Source organism: Apium graveolens, chromosome 1, assembly GCF_009905375.1.
Source record: "Apium graveolens cultivar Ventura chromosome 1, ASM990537v1, whole genome shotgun sequence".
Classification (NCBI taxonomy): Eukaryota; Viridiplantae; Streptophyta; class Magnoliopsida; order Apiales; family Apiaceae; genus Apium; species Apium graveolens.
In genome coordinates this window covers 180,326,465-180,346,189 of record NC_133647.1, presented here as the reverse complement: position 1 = coordinate 180,346,189, position 19,725 = coordinate 180,326,465, and the positions used below count along the sequence as shown (strand labels likewise).

Below are 19,725 nucleotides of genomic sequence, written 5' to 3'. Positions count from 1 at the left end.
ACTCTCATCCACCTTGATGTATTTTCTGGCCCTATCTTAGAGCTGTAACATGCTTTCAGGGGGGCGCTTAGCTACGGACATCTTGAAGAACTCATCTTTAGTTCCTTGTTGCAGTGCTATCATAGCTATCTTGTCATCAAGATCTGGGTCCGTCAAGGATTCCTTTGTGAACCGATTCATGTAGTCTCATAGGGACTCCTTCGCTCCTTGCACAATGCCCATGAAAGAGGCTGAACTTTTCTCATGCACTATACCACTAATGAACTGCTTGATAAATGTTTGGCTTAATTCTATGAAATACCCAATTGAGTTAGGAGTAGACGGTTGTACCACCTTTGGGCCATACCAGATAGAGTATGAGGAAAGACCCGACACTTGACTGCGTCGTTCACGGGATGTAATAACAGGGCACTAGAGAATGTCCTAACATGATTAGCTGGAACACTAGTGCCATCATATACATTGATGGTGGACATCTTAAACTTCCTTGATATGTGGGCATTCATTATCTTCTCTAGTAAACGGTGGGTTTGGATCATCAATTACTTCTAGGGGCATCAAGTCACTTGGATCAGCACTTGGGGTCGCAACCCTTTGTCTTAATATTGGACCCAAGTCTATAATAGGAGGAAAATCCTTTTTTCTTGCCACAAGTTGGGGTCTCGGTGCCTGGTGCATCTTTAGATCACGCTTCAATCTTTAGATCTCAGCTTTATGAGCCCTGGTCCTCTCTTGTACATCTTGGATAATCGTCCCTTGAGTGCTCCTAGGATGTTTATAGCCTCTAGGTATTGGGTCATTACCAGCACGTCTCCTCCTTGGAGCCACTTCATCATCTGACGAGTCGGAGTCTCTAGCGGAGTAGGGTCCAGAGAACTCTCGATTATCAGGGATGGTAACCAAGTCACGGATGTATAGGGGCATCCACCTTTGTCCTTCACTTCGATTAGAGGGTCCACTTCCTCCAACCTCGCGGTATTGAGACATCCCAAAAGGTGGGTCAGTGGCCCCTGGGGTCACGGCCGTTGAGTAGTTATACCCAACAGGATGAGGGTTTATGGATGCATGCAGTTGTTGAAATTGAGGATTCGTCCCTTAAGGAGCTAGGGGATTCGTGCCTTGGGGAGGATCTTGGATTGGGGGATTCATCCCTTGAGGCTGGGCTTCAAATGCCCCTACATGGATTCCTCCTTGGGTGGTGGCATAGATTGAGTGCGGCGGTATCTCCACCACTGATGAGATTGTTTATGATGGGATAGGATCATTAGTTCCATTGTTGTTTCTGCTCCGTATGTTCACCATGGTTGTTGTTATCTTGTTTTCCACAGACGGCGCCAAATGTTGTGGAATAAAAACTAGGGTTCTGATTACAATTAGTGCTAGGATTGTTGATCTTCGAGTTTTAATGGTTGTTCTCGCGGTGGGGGCTAGTTGTCCTCCCAAGATGCTTACGTATATCTGTGTTGTAGATAATCAAGTCAAAATTGTAGTTCTAGATTAAAGGGTAGAGCCCTTCTAGGGTTAGACTGGGGTAGGGAGACTTGGTGGACAAGTATTCTACATAGATGGTAAGTATGACTCTTCTAGACGGTGAATTCTGGATCCTTCCTAGAAGGCGTTCGTTTCCATATTAGATACGACGTTGGTATCATTGTACACTTTATTCTCAGGTCCGCTTAGTGAGCCTATCACCTAGCTAATATTAAACCGTAGCTGATAGTGTTGGACAAACTTAGTATTTTAGACTAAGTTGTGAATCATTTTGAGACTCTATATGAGTGAGACACATTATGTGTTAGTGGTGTGTATTTATTGGAACGTATTCTTCTCTTCGAGGGGATTCCAACGCATATTAACACGCTCAAAATGAGTAAAAGGTGAATGAGAACTGATGTTCCAAAGTTTTACCTTTTAATATGAAAAGTGGCTTTGTACCACATCGAGAGTAGCACAAACCTATTCCTTAGTTTTTCTTATAAATACCATGTACCACATCGAAAAGAAAAACAAGTCCTTTCAAGCCTCTCTTTATAAATAGAGTCTTAGGGCACCAGTTTTATTAAGTCAAGAAAATAAGAGTCATCTCTTTCATTCTTGGTCTCTTTAGTCTTAAATTTTTCCAATATTCCGGTGATAGTTCTCGGGCTCAGTTCAAGTTCGCTGAAAGTATATTCGATCTATCGATTATACTAGTATCTCGTTTTATCCTGGGAAGCAGGTCGCTAAACACGGATGGTGCGGGGCGAAACTGCTTTAAGGAGACAGTTTTCTGGACTCGAGATTAAATCCAATCTCTGTTTGTTTTCTCAAACCCTTCTCCTAATTTAATTGTTAATTCTCATATGCTTATGTGATTTAAGAATTAACAATGTTTTTGTGAAGTAGTTATATATTCAATATATATATATAACAATGTCTTTATCGTACAAGATTGCTAACAATCTTAAAGCAGTTTCCTTCAATTTTCATACTTTCTTGTGAGTAGACGTAAAAGTCAATTTGATTGTTTAAATTGGATTTATTTATGGGTATATGAGTGGTCATTATTTGCCTCATTAATTAAATTAAATTTAGTGCATTAATTTCTTTGATCACTTGTTGCCATGTGCTTGAAATTAATATAAATTTGATTTTAAGTGGTGCTTTGTTTAAGCATAACAGGTACGAGGCAAAAGTAAGCACAAAGTTGTTGGATAATTGGTTTCTTATAAGGCTATTGATGCTTTAATGGTTATTGATTTATGATCAACTTATATTCAAGTGGACATATTTGGTGACATCTCTTTCGGGTTGATCATTATAAATTGGTAGATTAAACCCAAATTTATAATTCGTCCATGTTTTTGCTATTAATGGATAGCTTATTATGTTTTGTTAACATGGTGATTGATTTCTTAATTCTGAATTGATTTTGGAATTATTAGTACACTGATACAAGAATCATATATGCTATAGTTTACATGCATGTTTGCAAGTTCATAACATGATATTGCTATGCAATTAAATGATATGGCTACATAAATGTGACCCTTCATGATGGAACTTGATTATTTGGTGATTAATTTTTTAATCATTGTTGAGTGATGATAATGCATCAATTATTATTGTTTAATCTTTAATAATGGAGTTATATCACAAACTTGTAATACTGGATAGAATGCAGTAACATGTTTGTTGTTAAATAATGTGACGAGGTGGGCAGCTGAAGTGAACCAGATTTACAATTGCTCAGGATTCTCCACATTAAAAAACCTAATGGGCCTGGAGTACAGGTTATGGGTCGGCACATAAATTATATTTTTCTGGTTGGATTTTTCCTCCAATTAAATAATAATTTCACGTGTTGGTGTCGGTCTGCTGCGGCAGTGACACACGAGCCTATTATAGTGATCCATGTGATACTTAATACGGCGAATATTGATATCAGTATTTATGCTGAACTTCGGAGAGAATCCGGAAAGTTGTTAACCCTAACGCATCAGTTGATCAAGGATCACTGAATGTGGGTTTATTGAAGATTTATGTTCTTCCTTGGGCCTTTTCTGGTTGTACCAGTAGGTGAGCCATAAATGTAGGTTCGTGTGAACCATGTAAATATTTTCGAGAAATTCGGTAATTGAATTTTTAATGATAAGAACTACGGGAAGTTCTTTTAACATGATATTAAAATCTTATAGGTTTTAATGAATAACGTAAAACCTGCTCAGATGAGAGGTAGTGACACGATACGTGTTTACTGTCTGGTTTGATAGTAAAACATTTATCACTCGTACTCGTAGTCGAGTCAATATTGAAGCTAAATAGAGAGATGTGTGCTCTATAAACTCAAGGGCAAATCCAACTTAATACAGATAATTAAGATGGTAGTGAATAAATTTGATGATGAATAATCACCGGGCAAATTCTGTTTGCAACGTGAATATTCATGAGGTCGTTGCACCTTACTCGCATTAAATAAATGGAGTAGATGCAGGCTTGAGTTGCGCTCTGAGAGAGATGCAAAACGATTGTGATCAGCTCAGACTATCACTGAATTTGAGGATATTAGTTACGAAGGGCTAATCGTTCCTTAAACATGATACCACAGAAGGAAATAATTAAATTTCCTATTAGTTTTGGAATATTTTCTGACATTCTGTAAAATATTAAAATTGTGGGGGTATCTAAAATAGAAAATTATTGAATTTTCTATGAATATTGGAATGTAATGAAACATTCTTGAAAATAATTGAAATGTGGGGGTATCTCGAAACTTGATACCAATACCTCTGTTGGTAGCATGAGATCCAAAATCAATTGAGATATTTTGGATGGATACATAGACAATGGTTGAGTCTAATAATATCCGATATATGAATCTAATTTTTGAGATTTGTAAGAATACTATTACAGAGTTTAGGAATGCTTATGCGATAAGCTAGTAGATCCTAGTAGATCTGTAATTAAAAGTCATCTAAATGAACTTACGAGTTATTGGATGAATGTGAGGATGAACCTGCAGAGAGCAAAAGACTTGGATAATTGCTAGTCCCGAATGTCTTGATAATTTGCTTGAAGGTGAACTCGTAAATTTAATAGAAGCAATGTGCTTCTCGTATAATTTCTTGATAAGTGAATATATCAAGAGAAAATTTGACTATTACTAAGAGTCAATAAATCAAGATTTTCTAGCACGTGTACTAGAAAATGGATTGTGCATGTTCTCTCTATGTCCTTTGTGGGGGAAAGGATGTTAAGAAATAGAGAGAGTGGTTCTGTTTGACAGAATCTTGTTTAAAAAAAAAAATATATAGATCTTCTTACGAGATAGAAGCATTAGGACCCAAATGAATTTTTAAATTGGAAAAATATATCTGGGTCTGAAGGAAGTATAAGGTCAGACTGATACAAAAAATATTACAGTCGAAAGTGATGACCTTATATAATTTATGAAATATTCTCGAGTTTGAGAATAAGGTTCATTAAGATGATACTAAAATTATCGTATTGTGAAATTTAAAAGTGCATCAATGAACATTGAGATGGTCTTTCTAAATAGTTATTTGGAGAAATATCTATTTACGTGAACCCGAGGGTTGCTCTAGATAAAGCAAGAGTAGAAAATCTGTATTTTCGGTGATCATGTTGAGTGAAACAACATTGACACGAAATAATGGCATATTAAATTTGATATTGCTATGATAAGCAATGGCTTCAAATAAATGACATGGTTGCCATTTTGAGGACGCTCAATATTGGTTGCTATGTGAATAAGGATTGCCAGTTTAAGGACGCTTAAACTCGGTAATGATGCAAACTGAAATTGCTGGTTTTTGGGACGCTAAAAGCTGGTAATATCAATAACAAGTGAAGCCTTAAGTAATAACTAGTAAAGTTATTTCATAAATATGAAATATGTCAATATGAGATGTCAAACTGATTCAAAATCAGAGAATTGACAAGTGTGCATGTGTTATTTACACATGATATGCAAGTCATAATTGATTGCATGTGAGTGATCTGATCATTACGAGAAGTAATGACAAGAGGATCATCTCTGAAAATCTTGATGAGATTGAAAAGTTTTGATTTGAAGATTACAATCTTCGTGACTTTAAAACTTTTAGATGATACATGTCACATGTTAGTGATGTGACTTTTGAAGAGGTCAACGAAGCTAAAGTTGTCATAGCTGGAATGGATTTATATATATCCAAGTGTAGATGAACAAGGATCTCTCAAGAAGGATTGCAAGTCTGTTGTACTTTTTAAAATTGTACAAAATTAGACATAGGCTACACAGTTGGTAAACTGGGTAGATGCACGAGTACAATGGAAATTGGTCACTTGGAAGTGATTGCAATGAGATTTAAGGTGTATGATATGTGCTCGTGAGCTTGGACTTCAATACGAAAGATATCTAATTGTACTATGTGAATATAGTATGTAAATTAGATATTTGACTTTAAGAACTTTAAAGTCATTCGAGAATACATTTCACACTTAGCAGTCGTGTCATGGAAATCCTAAACTTAGCTCGATTCATGATGGAATACGAGTCTGGTGCATAAAATAAATGCAGTTAAAAGGCCGAGTAGCCACTTTGTAAGGATATTCCTAAATGACAAGGAAAATGTGTCTTCAATATGCATATATCGTGTAATCAATATGCAAATTGGGAGATCACATTATTGTGTATGAAATGGTATGTCTCACATTTATGATGAGGACATAATACCATTAAACAACTATTCTCAACGAGAATTATCATTATTGACTATGTAAAGTCAAATGATAATGTTTGGATCCACTAACCAGATGGTTAAACTGAGCGAATCTGTTTAAGACAAGAGAATCTAGTTAGACCGAGAGATAGTTGTCAAATCATCGAGAGGAATGAGCCTTGCCTATTGCTTAACGGCGTCATGGTGGACACCCAACCTTGCTGACTGGAGATCCCAAGAACTTGGTTCAATGGGACAACTAAATCATGATGACTAAATCACTGTGGGGGTAACCCCCGGCCTATTTCTATGATGATGAAACAGTGAGACCCGTAAGGTACGAGGTTAAGCTTTATGCTTTTAATGATCTTTGACGAATACAAGGATTTCAAGTTTGAATACATAATATTCGGTTGAGTAAACGCGGGTTACTCTATAAGATAAAGATCACCTATGTAAGAGAGAAGTATGGCCGCTTCAAAGGAGAATTGTGAGGCACAATTCTTTAGAAACTCTTGCAGAACCAGGACGATGTTCCAGGGCCAAAATGGACATAATCATGAGAACTGAATGAGTCAGGAAAGATATAGTGATGAGTATGTCATCGTTTACACAAACGGTCGAACAGTTCAAGGACATCGCGTCATACTGTCTACCAGTAAAGTCGATATACTTATTCGAGCGAAGGTTCAAGGAGCATTCTCTACCTATCGTATGCTATATCTGACCGCCGGAACTATCACCAAGTCAAGCTCCGCGTCTGTCTGTCTATGTGGTGTCTATGTGGTGCGTGCTACTGGACCATCAATCTCATTTGTGGGGGATTGTTGGACAAACTTAGTATTTTAGACTAAGTTGTGAATCATTTTGAGACTCTATATGAGTGAGACACATTATGTGTTAGTGGTGTGTATTTATTGGAACGTATTCTTCTCTTCGAGGGGATTCCAACGCATATTAACACGCTCAAAATGAGTAAAAGGTGAATGAGAACTGATGTTCCAAAGTTTTACCTTTTAATATGAAAAGTGGCTTTGTACCACATCGAGAGTAGCACAAACCTATTCCTTAGTTTTTCTTATAAATACCATGTACCACATCGAAAAGAAAAACAAGTCCTTTCAAGCCTCTCTTTATAAATAGAGTCTTAGGGCACCAGTTTTATTAAGTCAAGAAAATAAGAGTCATCTCTTTCATTCTTGGTCTCTTTAGTCTTAAATTTTTCCAATATTCCGGTGATAGTTCTCGGGCTCAGTTCAAGTTCGCTGAGAGTATATTCGATCTATCGATTATACTAGTATCTCGTTTTATCCTGGGAAGCAGGTCGCTAAACACGGATGGTGCGGGGCGAAACTGCTTTAAGGAGACAGTTTTCTGGACTCGAGATTAAATCCAATCTCTGTTTGTTTTCTCAAACCCTTCTCCTAATTTAATTGTTAATTCTCATATGCTTATGTGATTTAAGAATTAACAATGTTTTTGTGAAGTAGTTATATATTCAATATATATATATAACAATGTCTTTATCGTACAAGATTGCTAACAGATAGTACACCTTTATCGATATTTTTCGGACCTTTTGAGATAGTGCCAGCTTGGGTGTCAAACTTATTCATTCCATTTGATCCAAATTACTATTTTGATTCTTACATGCTGTTTGGCAAAACAAGTTAAAGCCTGTTTTTACCTCTTAAATGGGCAAAATGAGAATGTAGATAATGCTAACTTTCTCGTACAATTTATTTTCGTGCACTAATAACGGTGCTTCATGTACTTAAATATAGTAACTTAAATTTTCTTGCGATGTACGGATTCTTGTTAATATTTTATTTTATTTTAAAAATTATTTATTCAATTATATAGTAATTTAATATATTTTATTAATATATATATGTAATTATAAATTTGCACTAAATATAATAAAATAATTAAGAAGAAGCGGTGCCCGTAATTTATAGGGATAAGCTATACTCGTAGTTTAGCGAGATAAGTAAAATATATCTAAATAGTTTAGGAGGTGGAAACCCTATTTAATTTTATTTTTAATAATCAAAATAAGGGAATAACGGTTGAAACAAATAAGTTTAGTATAGACTAGTTTAAAACTCGTGCGATGCACAAACAAATATTAATATTATATGATTTTTTAACCTGATTTGAGTTGTATTTTTTTTAATATTATTTATAAATTTGAATTGGATTTTCTTAATTTATAAGTTATAATCAACACACACATCAATAAATTATAAGTAAAATTATTCAAATACCAAAATAACTTATAAGTTAAGATTTTCATATCACTTATATACAATACTTTTCTATTTTAAGTCATACATTATATTTTTTAAAAATCTCAAACAGTCTGCTAGTACAGACTACAAAGCATTGACAGCAACTTTTTCGGAGATCTCACCTTGATTCTATACTACAAGAAAATGCATGATACAAATTAGATTAATAATAAAAAAACATTATATTTGTTTGATTATTCATTGCAAATTATAAATTTGACTCAAGTTAATCACTAATTTAAATTTTTCTATCAACTTAGTAATTGAAAAATTAATTTTTTATATCAATTTAGAATTAATACAATTTTTTAATAAAATTAAATTTACAATAAATCACTCGATTGGATATACTTGGACCCAATAATATTTGATGATTAACCTAGGCAAGATAAAAAATTGAAAAAAAACGAAATACGACATGGCACACACATATATTTATATCCCACACAAGAGAGAAGCACCAAGTTAAAAAACCATCCAAGTCCATTCACATCTCCACCACGTCAACATTCCGACCACTTTTCCGACATCTCGCCGGAGAAACAAGAAGACTAGCTACAAGAAAGATGAAACCAACATGAACTCATCGCCAATCATGTCAGCCTTATCGTGCACTGAAGACTTATTTTCAACTTTACTTTGCTGCGAGGACTCCGAAATATTGTCCGCAGACTTGCCAGCTTGTTCATCGGACTTTGAATCTCCGGATATAGAGGAATCTATTGCTTTGTTTATAGAAAATGAAAGAAAGTTTGTTCCGGGAATCATTTCTGCCCGAAAGAGTCAATCGGAATCAATTGATCAAGCTGCTCGACAAGCATCTGTTGCATGGATTCTTAAGGTATACTTTTTTCGTTCATTTTTTGTCACGCTTAGCAAACTATTTTTTACTAATTAACTATACACGTATACATCACAAATGAATTTTTAACAAAAGTTCAACCACTACACCAACCATTTATATAACACGATTAGTACTCTAGACTATTAGTTGTTACACTTTGAGTATGGTACTATTTGTTTACGAAAATTTAAATACTCGCAAACTCGAAATTATCTTATGACTGGATTAGTTAGTAGAGTGTATGTTTGAATGTTTAAATTGCAGGTGCAACATTATTATGGTTTCCAGCCTATAACGGCATATCTCTCCGTCAATTATCTGGATCGTTTCCTCTACTGTCATCACTTACCCGAGGTAAATTAAAAATCTAACAGTAGCAAAATTTCAATTCCAAATATGTCACGGTCTGTTAAACGTAACGACTAATGAGATTAGACATTTATAAATCTTACTATGCACATTATATTCTTTCACTGTTTGCACTCGATTAGACACGAGGCAGATGAGATGGTAAGCGGATTTCTCTAGATTTTTTTAAAAAAATAATAGAGAATTATTGAAATATGTTTGGCCAAGGCTAAGTTCGGAACATTTTCGAGGACATGTAATTATATTTAATGTATTGAGATTTGAGATTAGAGCAGGGTTGTAATTTTCAATAAAGATTTTGACTTTTTCCGGGGAACGAAAGGGACTTTAGTAGTAGGCTAGTAGCAGTGCCTAATTTTTTAAAGTTAAGAAATGCGGTGTCGTTTAATGAGAGAAAGTTCGCTCTTTAAAACTTGCTTTGGTCCAACAAATTTGTTGGTTGATGCACTTTTATTGCAATAAAATGCAAGTGTGTGTTTATAAATCATAAGTACATAATCTATTCACAATGCTTTCTAAATCAGAAAGTTAACTGATTCTATTCTCTCAACATTCGGCTTTGTGCGTTTGTACTGTTGATGATGTTTAAGGTATTAGGATTATCGGGCTGAGTTAATTATTTTCCTAGCAATATTAGTTTATTCTTGACTAACTTTGAGATATGCAATGTGCTAAATGACCTGTCATTACCTTGTCCATATCTGTGTATATAAACAATGTTAGGTAAATCCTTAATGTCGTAAAAGTGTTATTAAGGAGCGTCTCTTTGTCTTGTCCTAATGTGGTATAATTCTTCATTAGTTTAACGCAATTATTCCGTATTTTATAGCTACATTAGTTGGATTTTGTCTTACTGTGTCATTAAACATTTTAGCAGACAATTGGGGCTCTGTCTCATTCTAATGTGGCAGAATTTTCAATAATCCAACGTTATAATAATGTTTTTTTATATCTAATTTGTTGAAATTTGTCCTACTGTGGTATTAACATTTTAGCAGACAAATGGGTGGCCATTGCAACTCTTATCCACAGCTTGTTTATCATTAGCTGCTAAAATGGAAGAACCAATTGTACCTTCTCTTTTGGATCTTCAGGTAATATACTTGCTGTAATTTTTATATTACTGTGGCTAACAGTTACTAGCATATTTTTTAGAACATTACCTAAAAGTGTAGAAAGTGATGTTTTTATATGTAGGTTGAAGGTGCAACTTTTATATTTGAGCCAAAAACTATCAGAAGGATGGAGTTTCTTGTACTTGGTGTCCTTGATTGGAGGCTAAAATCCATCACTCCATTCACCTTTCTCAGCTTCTTTGCTTACAAACTCGATTCTGCAGGAACTTTTAACGACTTCCTTATCTCTAGAGCCACTGATATTATTCTGTCGAATGTACAAGGTACTATCTAACATGGATCGTTGATTTCACAAATCGGAACGTTTATAGAGTGCATACATGAACATTAATAATGTTTTTAGATTTCGGCACATAGTCATGATTAACGCAACTTATTCATATGCTAAATGATCAATGAAAATGTGCAGAGGCTAGTTTCTTGGAGTATTGGCCATCATGCATAGCTGCTGCCACTATTCTTTGCGCAGCTAATGATATTCCAAACTTCTCCTATATCAATGCTGGACATGCTGAATTATGGTGTGAAGGACTCAGTAAAGTAAGATCTGTTTTCATTTTTTAATTAAAATCTTCGAATTTGTATGTGTGTGTTTATTCAATAAATTTGCAGGAGAATATTATCAGCTGCTATCGACTGGTGCAAGGAATCAGGGTTAATACTCGACTAAGAAAGCGATCAAAAGCATTACCACAGATCCGAGTCATGACACGAGCAAGTAAAGGATCGTTTGGTGACTCGGAATCCTCATCTTCATCAGCAGCATCATCTTTTAAAAGAAGGAGATTAAATAACAGTTTGTGGGTAGATGATGACTTGGAAACATCTGATTAAGGTGCAGTGCATGCTAGGGAAACAAACAGAAGGCATAATAATTTTCATAGACAAATAAGAAAAATAAGAAAATGACAAATATAATGGTGGTCCAAGAGGTCTACCATTAGTCCTCGATATTTAATTGAGGTTTTTGATTTCGAAAAAGTAGATAATGAGTGATGTAGATTATTACTTTTATATATAGGCATGTATGATGAGAGGGCTCTAGATTCATTAATTTTTTTTGGTTATGGTTGGGCAGTGCCAGTCATTCATTAACATGACTCTGGCTCTGCAGATTCCCAAGGCAAGGGAATCATTTTGTTCATCTGGTACATACTCAGTGTTTTGGTGAGAAAGTGAAGAAAAAATGAGTGAGATTTTGGTTTAATTATAGTACTAGTGAGTGGGGAGTCATATATGGAGTGTGAAAGAAGTGGGGAGGTGATGAATTCAATGGCAGTATAGATTATTGAATCAATACTATCTTGAATGAAATGGAAGGCAGATTGTGGGACCAATGATAATGTTGCAAGGGAAACTTAAGGTATCGTTTGAGATATTTTATAAGTAACTTATAGGCATTAAGTTATAAGTTGCGGAGCTAGTACTTTTTTGAATGGAGATTTATAGTTTCGGCTTCTACTTAAGCCTTGATAGGAAGTCGAGGTGCTCCTGTAATCTGGACCATCACTGTTTTCCTCATCATTCTATTGAGAATTTGGAACAGAAGAAAACAGAGGAGAGAACTACAAGATGGCTATGGCTCCATGAATTCTTTTGAGTGCTATGTGTGTGTACATGCTATTGTATGTTTGTTGTTTTGGCAGGAATGGCCCCTCAGTCCTAACCATATACTGGACTTTCGAGTTTTAAGCGGGCGTATTATTGATTACGCGCTTGTTGTCATTTTCTTTTTTCAGTATTTGAAGTTCACTGTACTTCTCTTTTTTGGGAGAAAAGTCTCTCTTTGATGGCTAATTTTTGGCCTAATTATACAAAAGGTCTTTGGGGCCTTTTCATCTGTGTTGTCTTCCAATTCGCGTTTCGATCAAATTAAGACCAGTTTTATTTATCTTACCGAAAAACTGATTTGTATTACAGATAACGATTTTCTAATCAAACACACTCACACTTATTTCTGACAAGGTTCGAATCATTGACATCCGGTAATTTGTATCTTGTTCTTTACAGTTCTAACTGTTGAAAATAATTTGCCACGAAAATCCATATATATGCCTGTCTTTCACAGGACAACACACACAAAATTACATACAGTTGTGGACCAGGTGAGGCATGCATGTGATGAAAATGAAAGGATTTGTAACTTAGTCATTTGTTTTATTTAATCAACTTTATGAAAACAAGGTGTGAAATTGTGTGTTAGTAGTAGTAGTAGTATATTTGAAGGTGCAGTGCAGGAAATGACTAGAAACTGGTGAAAGAAGGCCCCTCGAGCAATAAAAGAAAGGCTATCCAGCTCCATCATTTGACTAGGACTCTTTTATGAGTAGTGCATTCTCGTGATTTCTGACCATCCCTGTTTTCTTATCTTCCTTTGATTTCAGACAACTCTACCTTGGCCTTCTACTCTCCATCTGATCTATATATCTGTTTATTTTACACGCATGTTTATGTTTATTATTTATGCTTTTTTCTTATAAGCTCTGGTAAATGGATTTGTACACAGTAGTCGGGCTTTTACCCTCTAACTGCACCAATATATCAGTACAACACATGAGCCGTGTTCACGGATTAGTAAAAATACAATTCGAAACAGTCATGATTAGAAAGATCTTCTAATATAGCAGCAAACCTGGGGGTGTTTTGGATGATGCTTGGAATGATAATCGAGAATGATTTTGTGCGTTAATGAAAATGAGAATGATATGAAAACTTAAGGCATGGGTTGAGGAGAGTACTACCTCCTTCCCATTTTATATGTCCCTTTTGGAAAAAAAACTCATATTAAGAAAATGGTTAGTTGGACAATATTTTCAACAAAATACCACATTAAATGCATTAAAAAAACAGAATAAATACTAATTTTAGAAAGTCAAATCTTGGAAATAACATATCTAAGAATAATTTTGAAAAATTATTCTTAAATTTACATTGAAAGAAGACCGGGACAAGTAATTTGGGACAATTTTTTTTTTTAAAAGGGACATGTATATTGGGACGGAGGGAATATGATTTAATGGCTTAGAGCAAGTCCAATATTACAATGTTATAAGTGGTGCCATTTCCATAATTTGAAACTAAATGTTAAAAAATTCAACCATTTGGGTTCTATCCTTATGCAAATATGTATCATTAATTTTAAATTTGAAATCAAGAATGCATTTATGCATTAATGCCAAGTAACCATAAATGATATCTATATTGGTAAACTTTAAATAAGATTTAGGTGGTAAAGAAAAAAATGAGTTAAATTTGAAATTATTTCGTTTAAAAATACAACTAACATTGAAATTGGAATTTTATTTTAATACCAAAAAACACTTTTTGATGTCAAATTATAACAATGTGTATAATTATTGTGTATCTAGTATTGGACTTGCTTTTACAAGAAATGAGTTCCCATTTCAAACACTATTTCTAATTCAAACATTAGTGTATGGGATTAATGTTCCTATTTTCATAAATCTGCTCACTAAACCAAAACCAAAAATTATACTTGTCATGTTTAATAAGTAGATTTTTTTTTCATATATTTTGTTTTTCTTTTTTGTTATGTTTTATTGTCAAATTTGATCAGAGGACTGGAAGAGTATGTATTTCGTTATAGAATTTGTGAAACAGTCCACATCGACCATGATCAAATAATATAAACATCCATCATTTCCTAAAAGTCAAATTACAGTAATTTCTTGGTTTGCATTTTAATCAACAAACAGATAACACGATTTAGTCAAGAAATATATATAGACCCACCTTTGAAAGAAGTATCGGACAAAAGTTTAGGTGAAATAATCGACTAAAATATTTGTTATACGAATTGTAATTATATATAGCCAGAGGCCGACTATCCCACCACATTCTTATTGATTTTGATCACATACCTATACATAAATGTGCTACTTGTTTTTTTCTATTTGTAAATTCTAATTAATCAGTAAATAAATTTTATCATGCATTTATTTAGTATACCAATTTGACATATACACAATCTTGTTAACGGGTGAGGGACCATATCCTTATTTTCATGTTAAGGTGGCCATGCAACTTGCAAATTTGGGCCTGAATTCTGATATTAAATTATTAATTGTTGAAATAAATAAAATAAATAAACATTTTGGATTTTTGTCAACACCAGTTACTATCATGAATTCATGATCCACCACCCACTAAGCTAGTATAACCTATAATACATCCAATTATAAATATTTATTCAAATAAATACGTCCACTGTCCAAATTTAGATTAATTTATATTTCATAATATTGATAATTATTGTATATATATTCATGTATTGAAATTATAGTTATAATTATGGATTATAACACAGACGCAAGTACACATAGATAAAGGAATTTGAATGCAATATGAGCAACTTTATCAGAACTCAGTTGTGTCATCACATCGATCATTCTCAGATCCTATTTTACTTTAAATTTTAGAACAATTATTTTGTAAAGGAGGGAATCCTAAGTGGGTATAGTAAAGCCCAAAAACAAAAACTACTTTATTTCTCCCAATGGAAGGGTATATTTTGGAGACTTTGAAGCAGGAATATTGTTTTGCTTTAGCTACACTTTATTCTAGTTACACATCTTGCATGTATCAGAAGAAATGATAAATACATATGGTTATTCTGTAGAATTAAACCACTCTCCAATCTCCAATATCATATTTAAATTGTCCAGAATGATTATGTTGGAGCAAGTTCGTGTGTTATATTATTTTATATTTATATTATAAAATAAAAATTAAATAATAATATTCTATATTTTGTGTTAAAATAGTACAATAATATAATTTATGCTAAATATAGAACAAAAAAAGGCTAAGTTATAATTCACACATTCTCCCACCCACCTCATAAGAAAAATAAAAAAATTAGCTACAAAAATTAATTTTATATTCAAAATAGTGGGATACATGGATAGTTGATAAAATATGGACCAAAATATAAAACTAATTATGTAGTCATGATACTATTTTAACACCACAAACTATTTTTGATGTTAAATTATAACAATACCTATATTAAATTTTACATCATCATTGAACATACTCTCATTTAGAATAAATTAGAAGAATAATGAAATGAAAAGAAACCTTTTTGTTCCACCTTAAAAATTATACATGAGAATGGGTACTTTTTTCTTTCTCAGCATTATTTGCATGCACAAAGCGCACACATGCGTGTGATAACAAAAAGGAAAATGGAGTTAGGGAAGATTAATTGTTACAAAACTTTTTTCAAACGATATTATAAATGGTAATGATATTATCAATAGTAAATTTCCTGCTAACAATAACAATATAGAACACACACATACATATATACATATATACCTACTAAATAAATTATAGGATACCTAGCATTATTCTAATAAATAGTATTTACATGCATATATTGTTTTTTGCTAATTTGTATATTTAGACTAAAAATTAAAGAACATGCATACGTTTTTAAGCACAACTATCTATCTATATAAGTAGTTTCTGCAAAGAGGGAAACAAATATTTGAAAAGAGTTGGATTCAGTATGTCACTCCTGTACACTGTTCTAAAAATCCCCGATTTTAATTTTTTTTTTTGATTATTCCTTAAAAACTATTTGGCCGATTTATTTTTTAAAATCCGATTAATATTTATAATTATTTTTATATTATATAATTCATAATAAATAAGCTAAATATATTAAATGTTATAAAAATATTTAAATATATCCGATTTTTGTTACGATTAATCTCTCCTATTAATCCCCGATTTTCTGATTAATCCCTAATTATTACCTAAACCAATTAGTACCGATTACCAATTTTTACGATTATGCCCCTATATATGCATGAAAATCAAAGTCGCTGATAAATTGATAGGGACTAGAAAATGAAGTGCGAAGAGGGCGTATCTCGAGGGAGCGTTTATTCACTAATTATATTGCTTTCTCATAGTGCTCAACTGCCTGCCAGGGACCTCCCATATTTCACAGAGTGGACACAAAATGAAAATGGTCATATCTGTAATATTCCATCATCAACAACCATAAATCATTCATAAGTGTAAAAGTGTTTATCTTTGGGTAAGCAGATTATGGCGAACGCATGTATTTTAGATTAATATTAAAAAAACTTGTATATAATTTTATTATTATTTACAACTAGTTTTGAATAGCAAAAAAAAAATCTTAATAACCTTAGAGGGACATAATTTTTATAATTAGTTTAGGACACTTAAATGTATAGGGCCGACCTTGATATTTATGCAGGTATATTATAATTTCTGGCACACGTATTTACTTTCGGTTTGTATATTTCTATTATATTTAATTAAATTCAAAAAAAGAATATGTTAAATAGAATTTAATATAACATAAAATTATGTGGGGACTTTTTATGATACCTTTATAGAGTTTATTTACATGATATTAGTACAATTGAACGACCAGTTAGTTAACAAAATAAATATGCAAAAATATGAAAGTCTACTTAAAAATGTACCACCGTATTTGATGCCTGAGTTTAGAAAAGAAATAGTGGATCCCTAGGTACATGTGAAATAAGACTTTGTAATTAAGCTGCATCTGAGCCGAAAGTTTATAGCTAGCAGCAATCATATAAAGATCACATTTCTGGGTAATAATAGTATTTAAATATTATGTACATGCCCATTGCATGCAGAAATGTCCGAATTTAACCCATTCTTAATGCCTTTTTGTGTTCATCCTCGTACGCAGAATTTGGACAACTTAGATATACATTTCTCATAAGGTGGAATTATCACGTGTGATATGTTTTATGATTTGATGAATATATTTTTGAATAAAACCGTGCGATCTATTACACAAATACTGCAATAGCAGCATCCGTTATACGTTTGCATTTTTCAAGCTAAGAAAATGGAATATTGTAGTAGATTATTTGGAAACACTAGTAACCTATATTCACCTTCAAACTTCTCCAAAGTTAAGCAACTATTATGTTTTCTTGAATGCTCATTATGTAAATTTTACAAATGAATGAAATTGACATTGCATGTCTTTGAGCTGTCAGTTTTCAACAAAAAAAGTCTGAGTTGTCTTCATAAAGAACCCAATGGTGTCCTCTATTATGGGCTTTGGTAATAGATAACAGTTCAATTTCCTAATTAACATAGCCTCTTTTTCTATTTGCCCCACAACAGCCCTTTTTATAGTTTAAATGAGGTGTTTTTAGCCCAACTTCAAGTTTACAAGGCTTCCATCAAAATAAACTTTGCAATTTAGCAACCTATAGCAACTAAATTCAGGTTTTAATTATTTCAAAAAATAAATCAGGTTTAAATCCTCTCCCGCCAAATTTTAGTATATGACTGTCACCAGTTCTTTATTTAAAATCAAAACAAACACAAACATGAACACGAATACAAACACTCACACGAAAAACATATAGAATCACACCTCAGTCCTCACACATTATTAACATTTGATATATTCAAATGTAGCTAGTATATAATTTCAGTTTATTTTGTTGCATTAGAAATTCGAATCATATCAGGCCTGCTGGAGGGTATAATCATCCACTTCTTTCAGATTCTTGACGGTGAATTCTTGAATTGCATTAGGATCAGGGATCTCATGACTTGTTTTCTCAAAGTCACACCACCATTTTACCAAACATCCTTCAGTTCCTTTTTCCTTTGAACAGACAGTAAAGTGTGCTTCAAATTTTTTGTAGTATTCCATCAGTTCTCCCTCCAGGATGCTATATCCCATTGCCATATTTTCATCGTCAAACACCTCTGCCTTCTCCTTCGAAAATGTTACCAGTGGTGTTCCTGCAATTTTATTAACAGTAAATTTAAAACTTGACCATACATATTCGATATTGTTAAATAACCGACTCATCTAAAACCCTAAGACGTTAAAATACTACTTACCAGGATCTTAAATTGTATTCTAACAGTAACAGATATGTTTAGAGTACACTAGTTGACGGAGATTTTGATGTCCGCAAACCTGTAAATCTTACACCTACTTCGAGCTTTCGGTAGAAACCACCCTGATTGACTTTAAATGCATATATAAATATATGCAATATAAAAAATAACATGCATATTCTTACCATCAGCATAGGTGATTAGACGAACGGATCCAACAGATCGGCCGTCACCTTCAAGAACTTCAATAGACTTGTACAGATCAGAACAAATCTTTGGGAAAAGTGTGTGGGACTCCCTAATGTTTTTCCAATACTTTTGTGCGTCTGATTTGATCTCCACTTCCACTTCTAGTTTCCCTGTAATTGCAGCCATACTTTGTCTATTATGATTATTTATGAAATTGAAGTTGTTATAAATGGATCTAGATATGGAATTGCAAAAGCATCGAAAGTGTTCCACATATATAGTAGAGGTGAAGTAGAATTTGCACAAGGAAGTTTTGAGCATTTACTTTGGCTGAGGCAATTCAATAAATAGTATTTGATGCTACCGCTCGATTTTAGGTAAAGGGTGTTAATTCCAGGTCCAACCGCGGTACCCTCTTCTATAATACTCCCATAGAAGTAGATAGAGTCTTCAAATGCACTTCTTAAAAATGTAGTTTACGAAGCCGTGAATTTATAAGTTACACAGACAACCGTCGATGAAATGAACTTGTCTTGTCTCGTGCTCTACAGCGCTGCTGTTAAAGCATGCCATGTTAGGCCAAGTTAACTCCATGATTTAGTTAGATTCCTGTATTGGCGTCACTATCTTTAAACAAGCAATATAGTACAACTAAACAGAAACAGATTAATTTATGGGGAGGATCTGTGGCAACTGTTTGCTATTATTAGGTTGTTAACAAACAGTTTAAGGGCCGTTGGATGGGGATTAACGGGTGAGATGGTACCCGGACCGCGGAAATTTTCAGC

The 19,725-nt window shown here is 33.5% G+C and overlaps 2 protein-coding genes across 3 annotated transcripts; one reads left to right on the top strand and one right to left on the bottom strand.

The window, feature by feature from the left end:
• The first annotated feature begins 8,937 nt into the window (after nt 1-8,937).
• On the top strand, nt 8,938-12,683 carry LOC141672519 (cyclin-D1-1-like). Of its 2 annotated transcripts, none has more exons than XM_074479146.1 (6): nt 8,938-9,335; nt 9,603-9,692; nt 10,706-10,801; nt 10,905-11,106; nt 11,253-11,383; nt 11,456-12,683. In XM_074479146.1, exons 1-6 carry the CDS (start codon nt 9,072-9,074, stop codon nt 11,675-11,677), a joined length of 1,005 nt encoding a protein of 334 aa, XP_074335247.1. In that variant the 5' UTR covers nt 8,938-9,071; the 3' UTR covers nt 11,678-12,683. The 2 variants fall into 2 exon arrangements, with proteins under 2 accessions (XP_074335247.1, XP_074335239.1); XM_074479138.1 differs by having other exon boundaries at nt 10,703-10,801.
• Nucleotides 12,684-18,168: 5,485 nt separating this feature from the next.
• LOC141672510 (MLP-like protein 423) lies at nt 18,169-19,199 on the bottom strand. The gene is made up of 2 exons (XM_074479130.1): nt 18,934-19,199; nt 18,169-18,646 (listed from the first exon to the last, which is right to left on the bottom strand). The coding sequence occupies exons 1-2, from the start codon at nt 19,121-19,123 to the stop codon at nt 18,363-18,365; spliced, it is 474 nt and encodes a 157-aa protein (XP_074335231.1). The 5' UTR covers nt 19,124-19,199; the 3' UTR covers nt 18,169-18,362.
• Between the last annotated feature and the right edge of the window lie 526 nt (nt 19,200-19,725).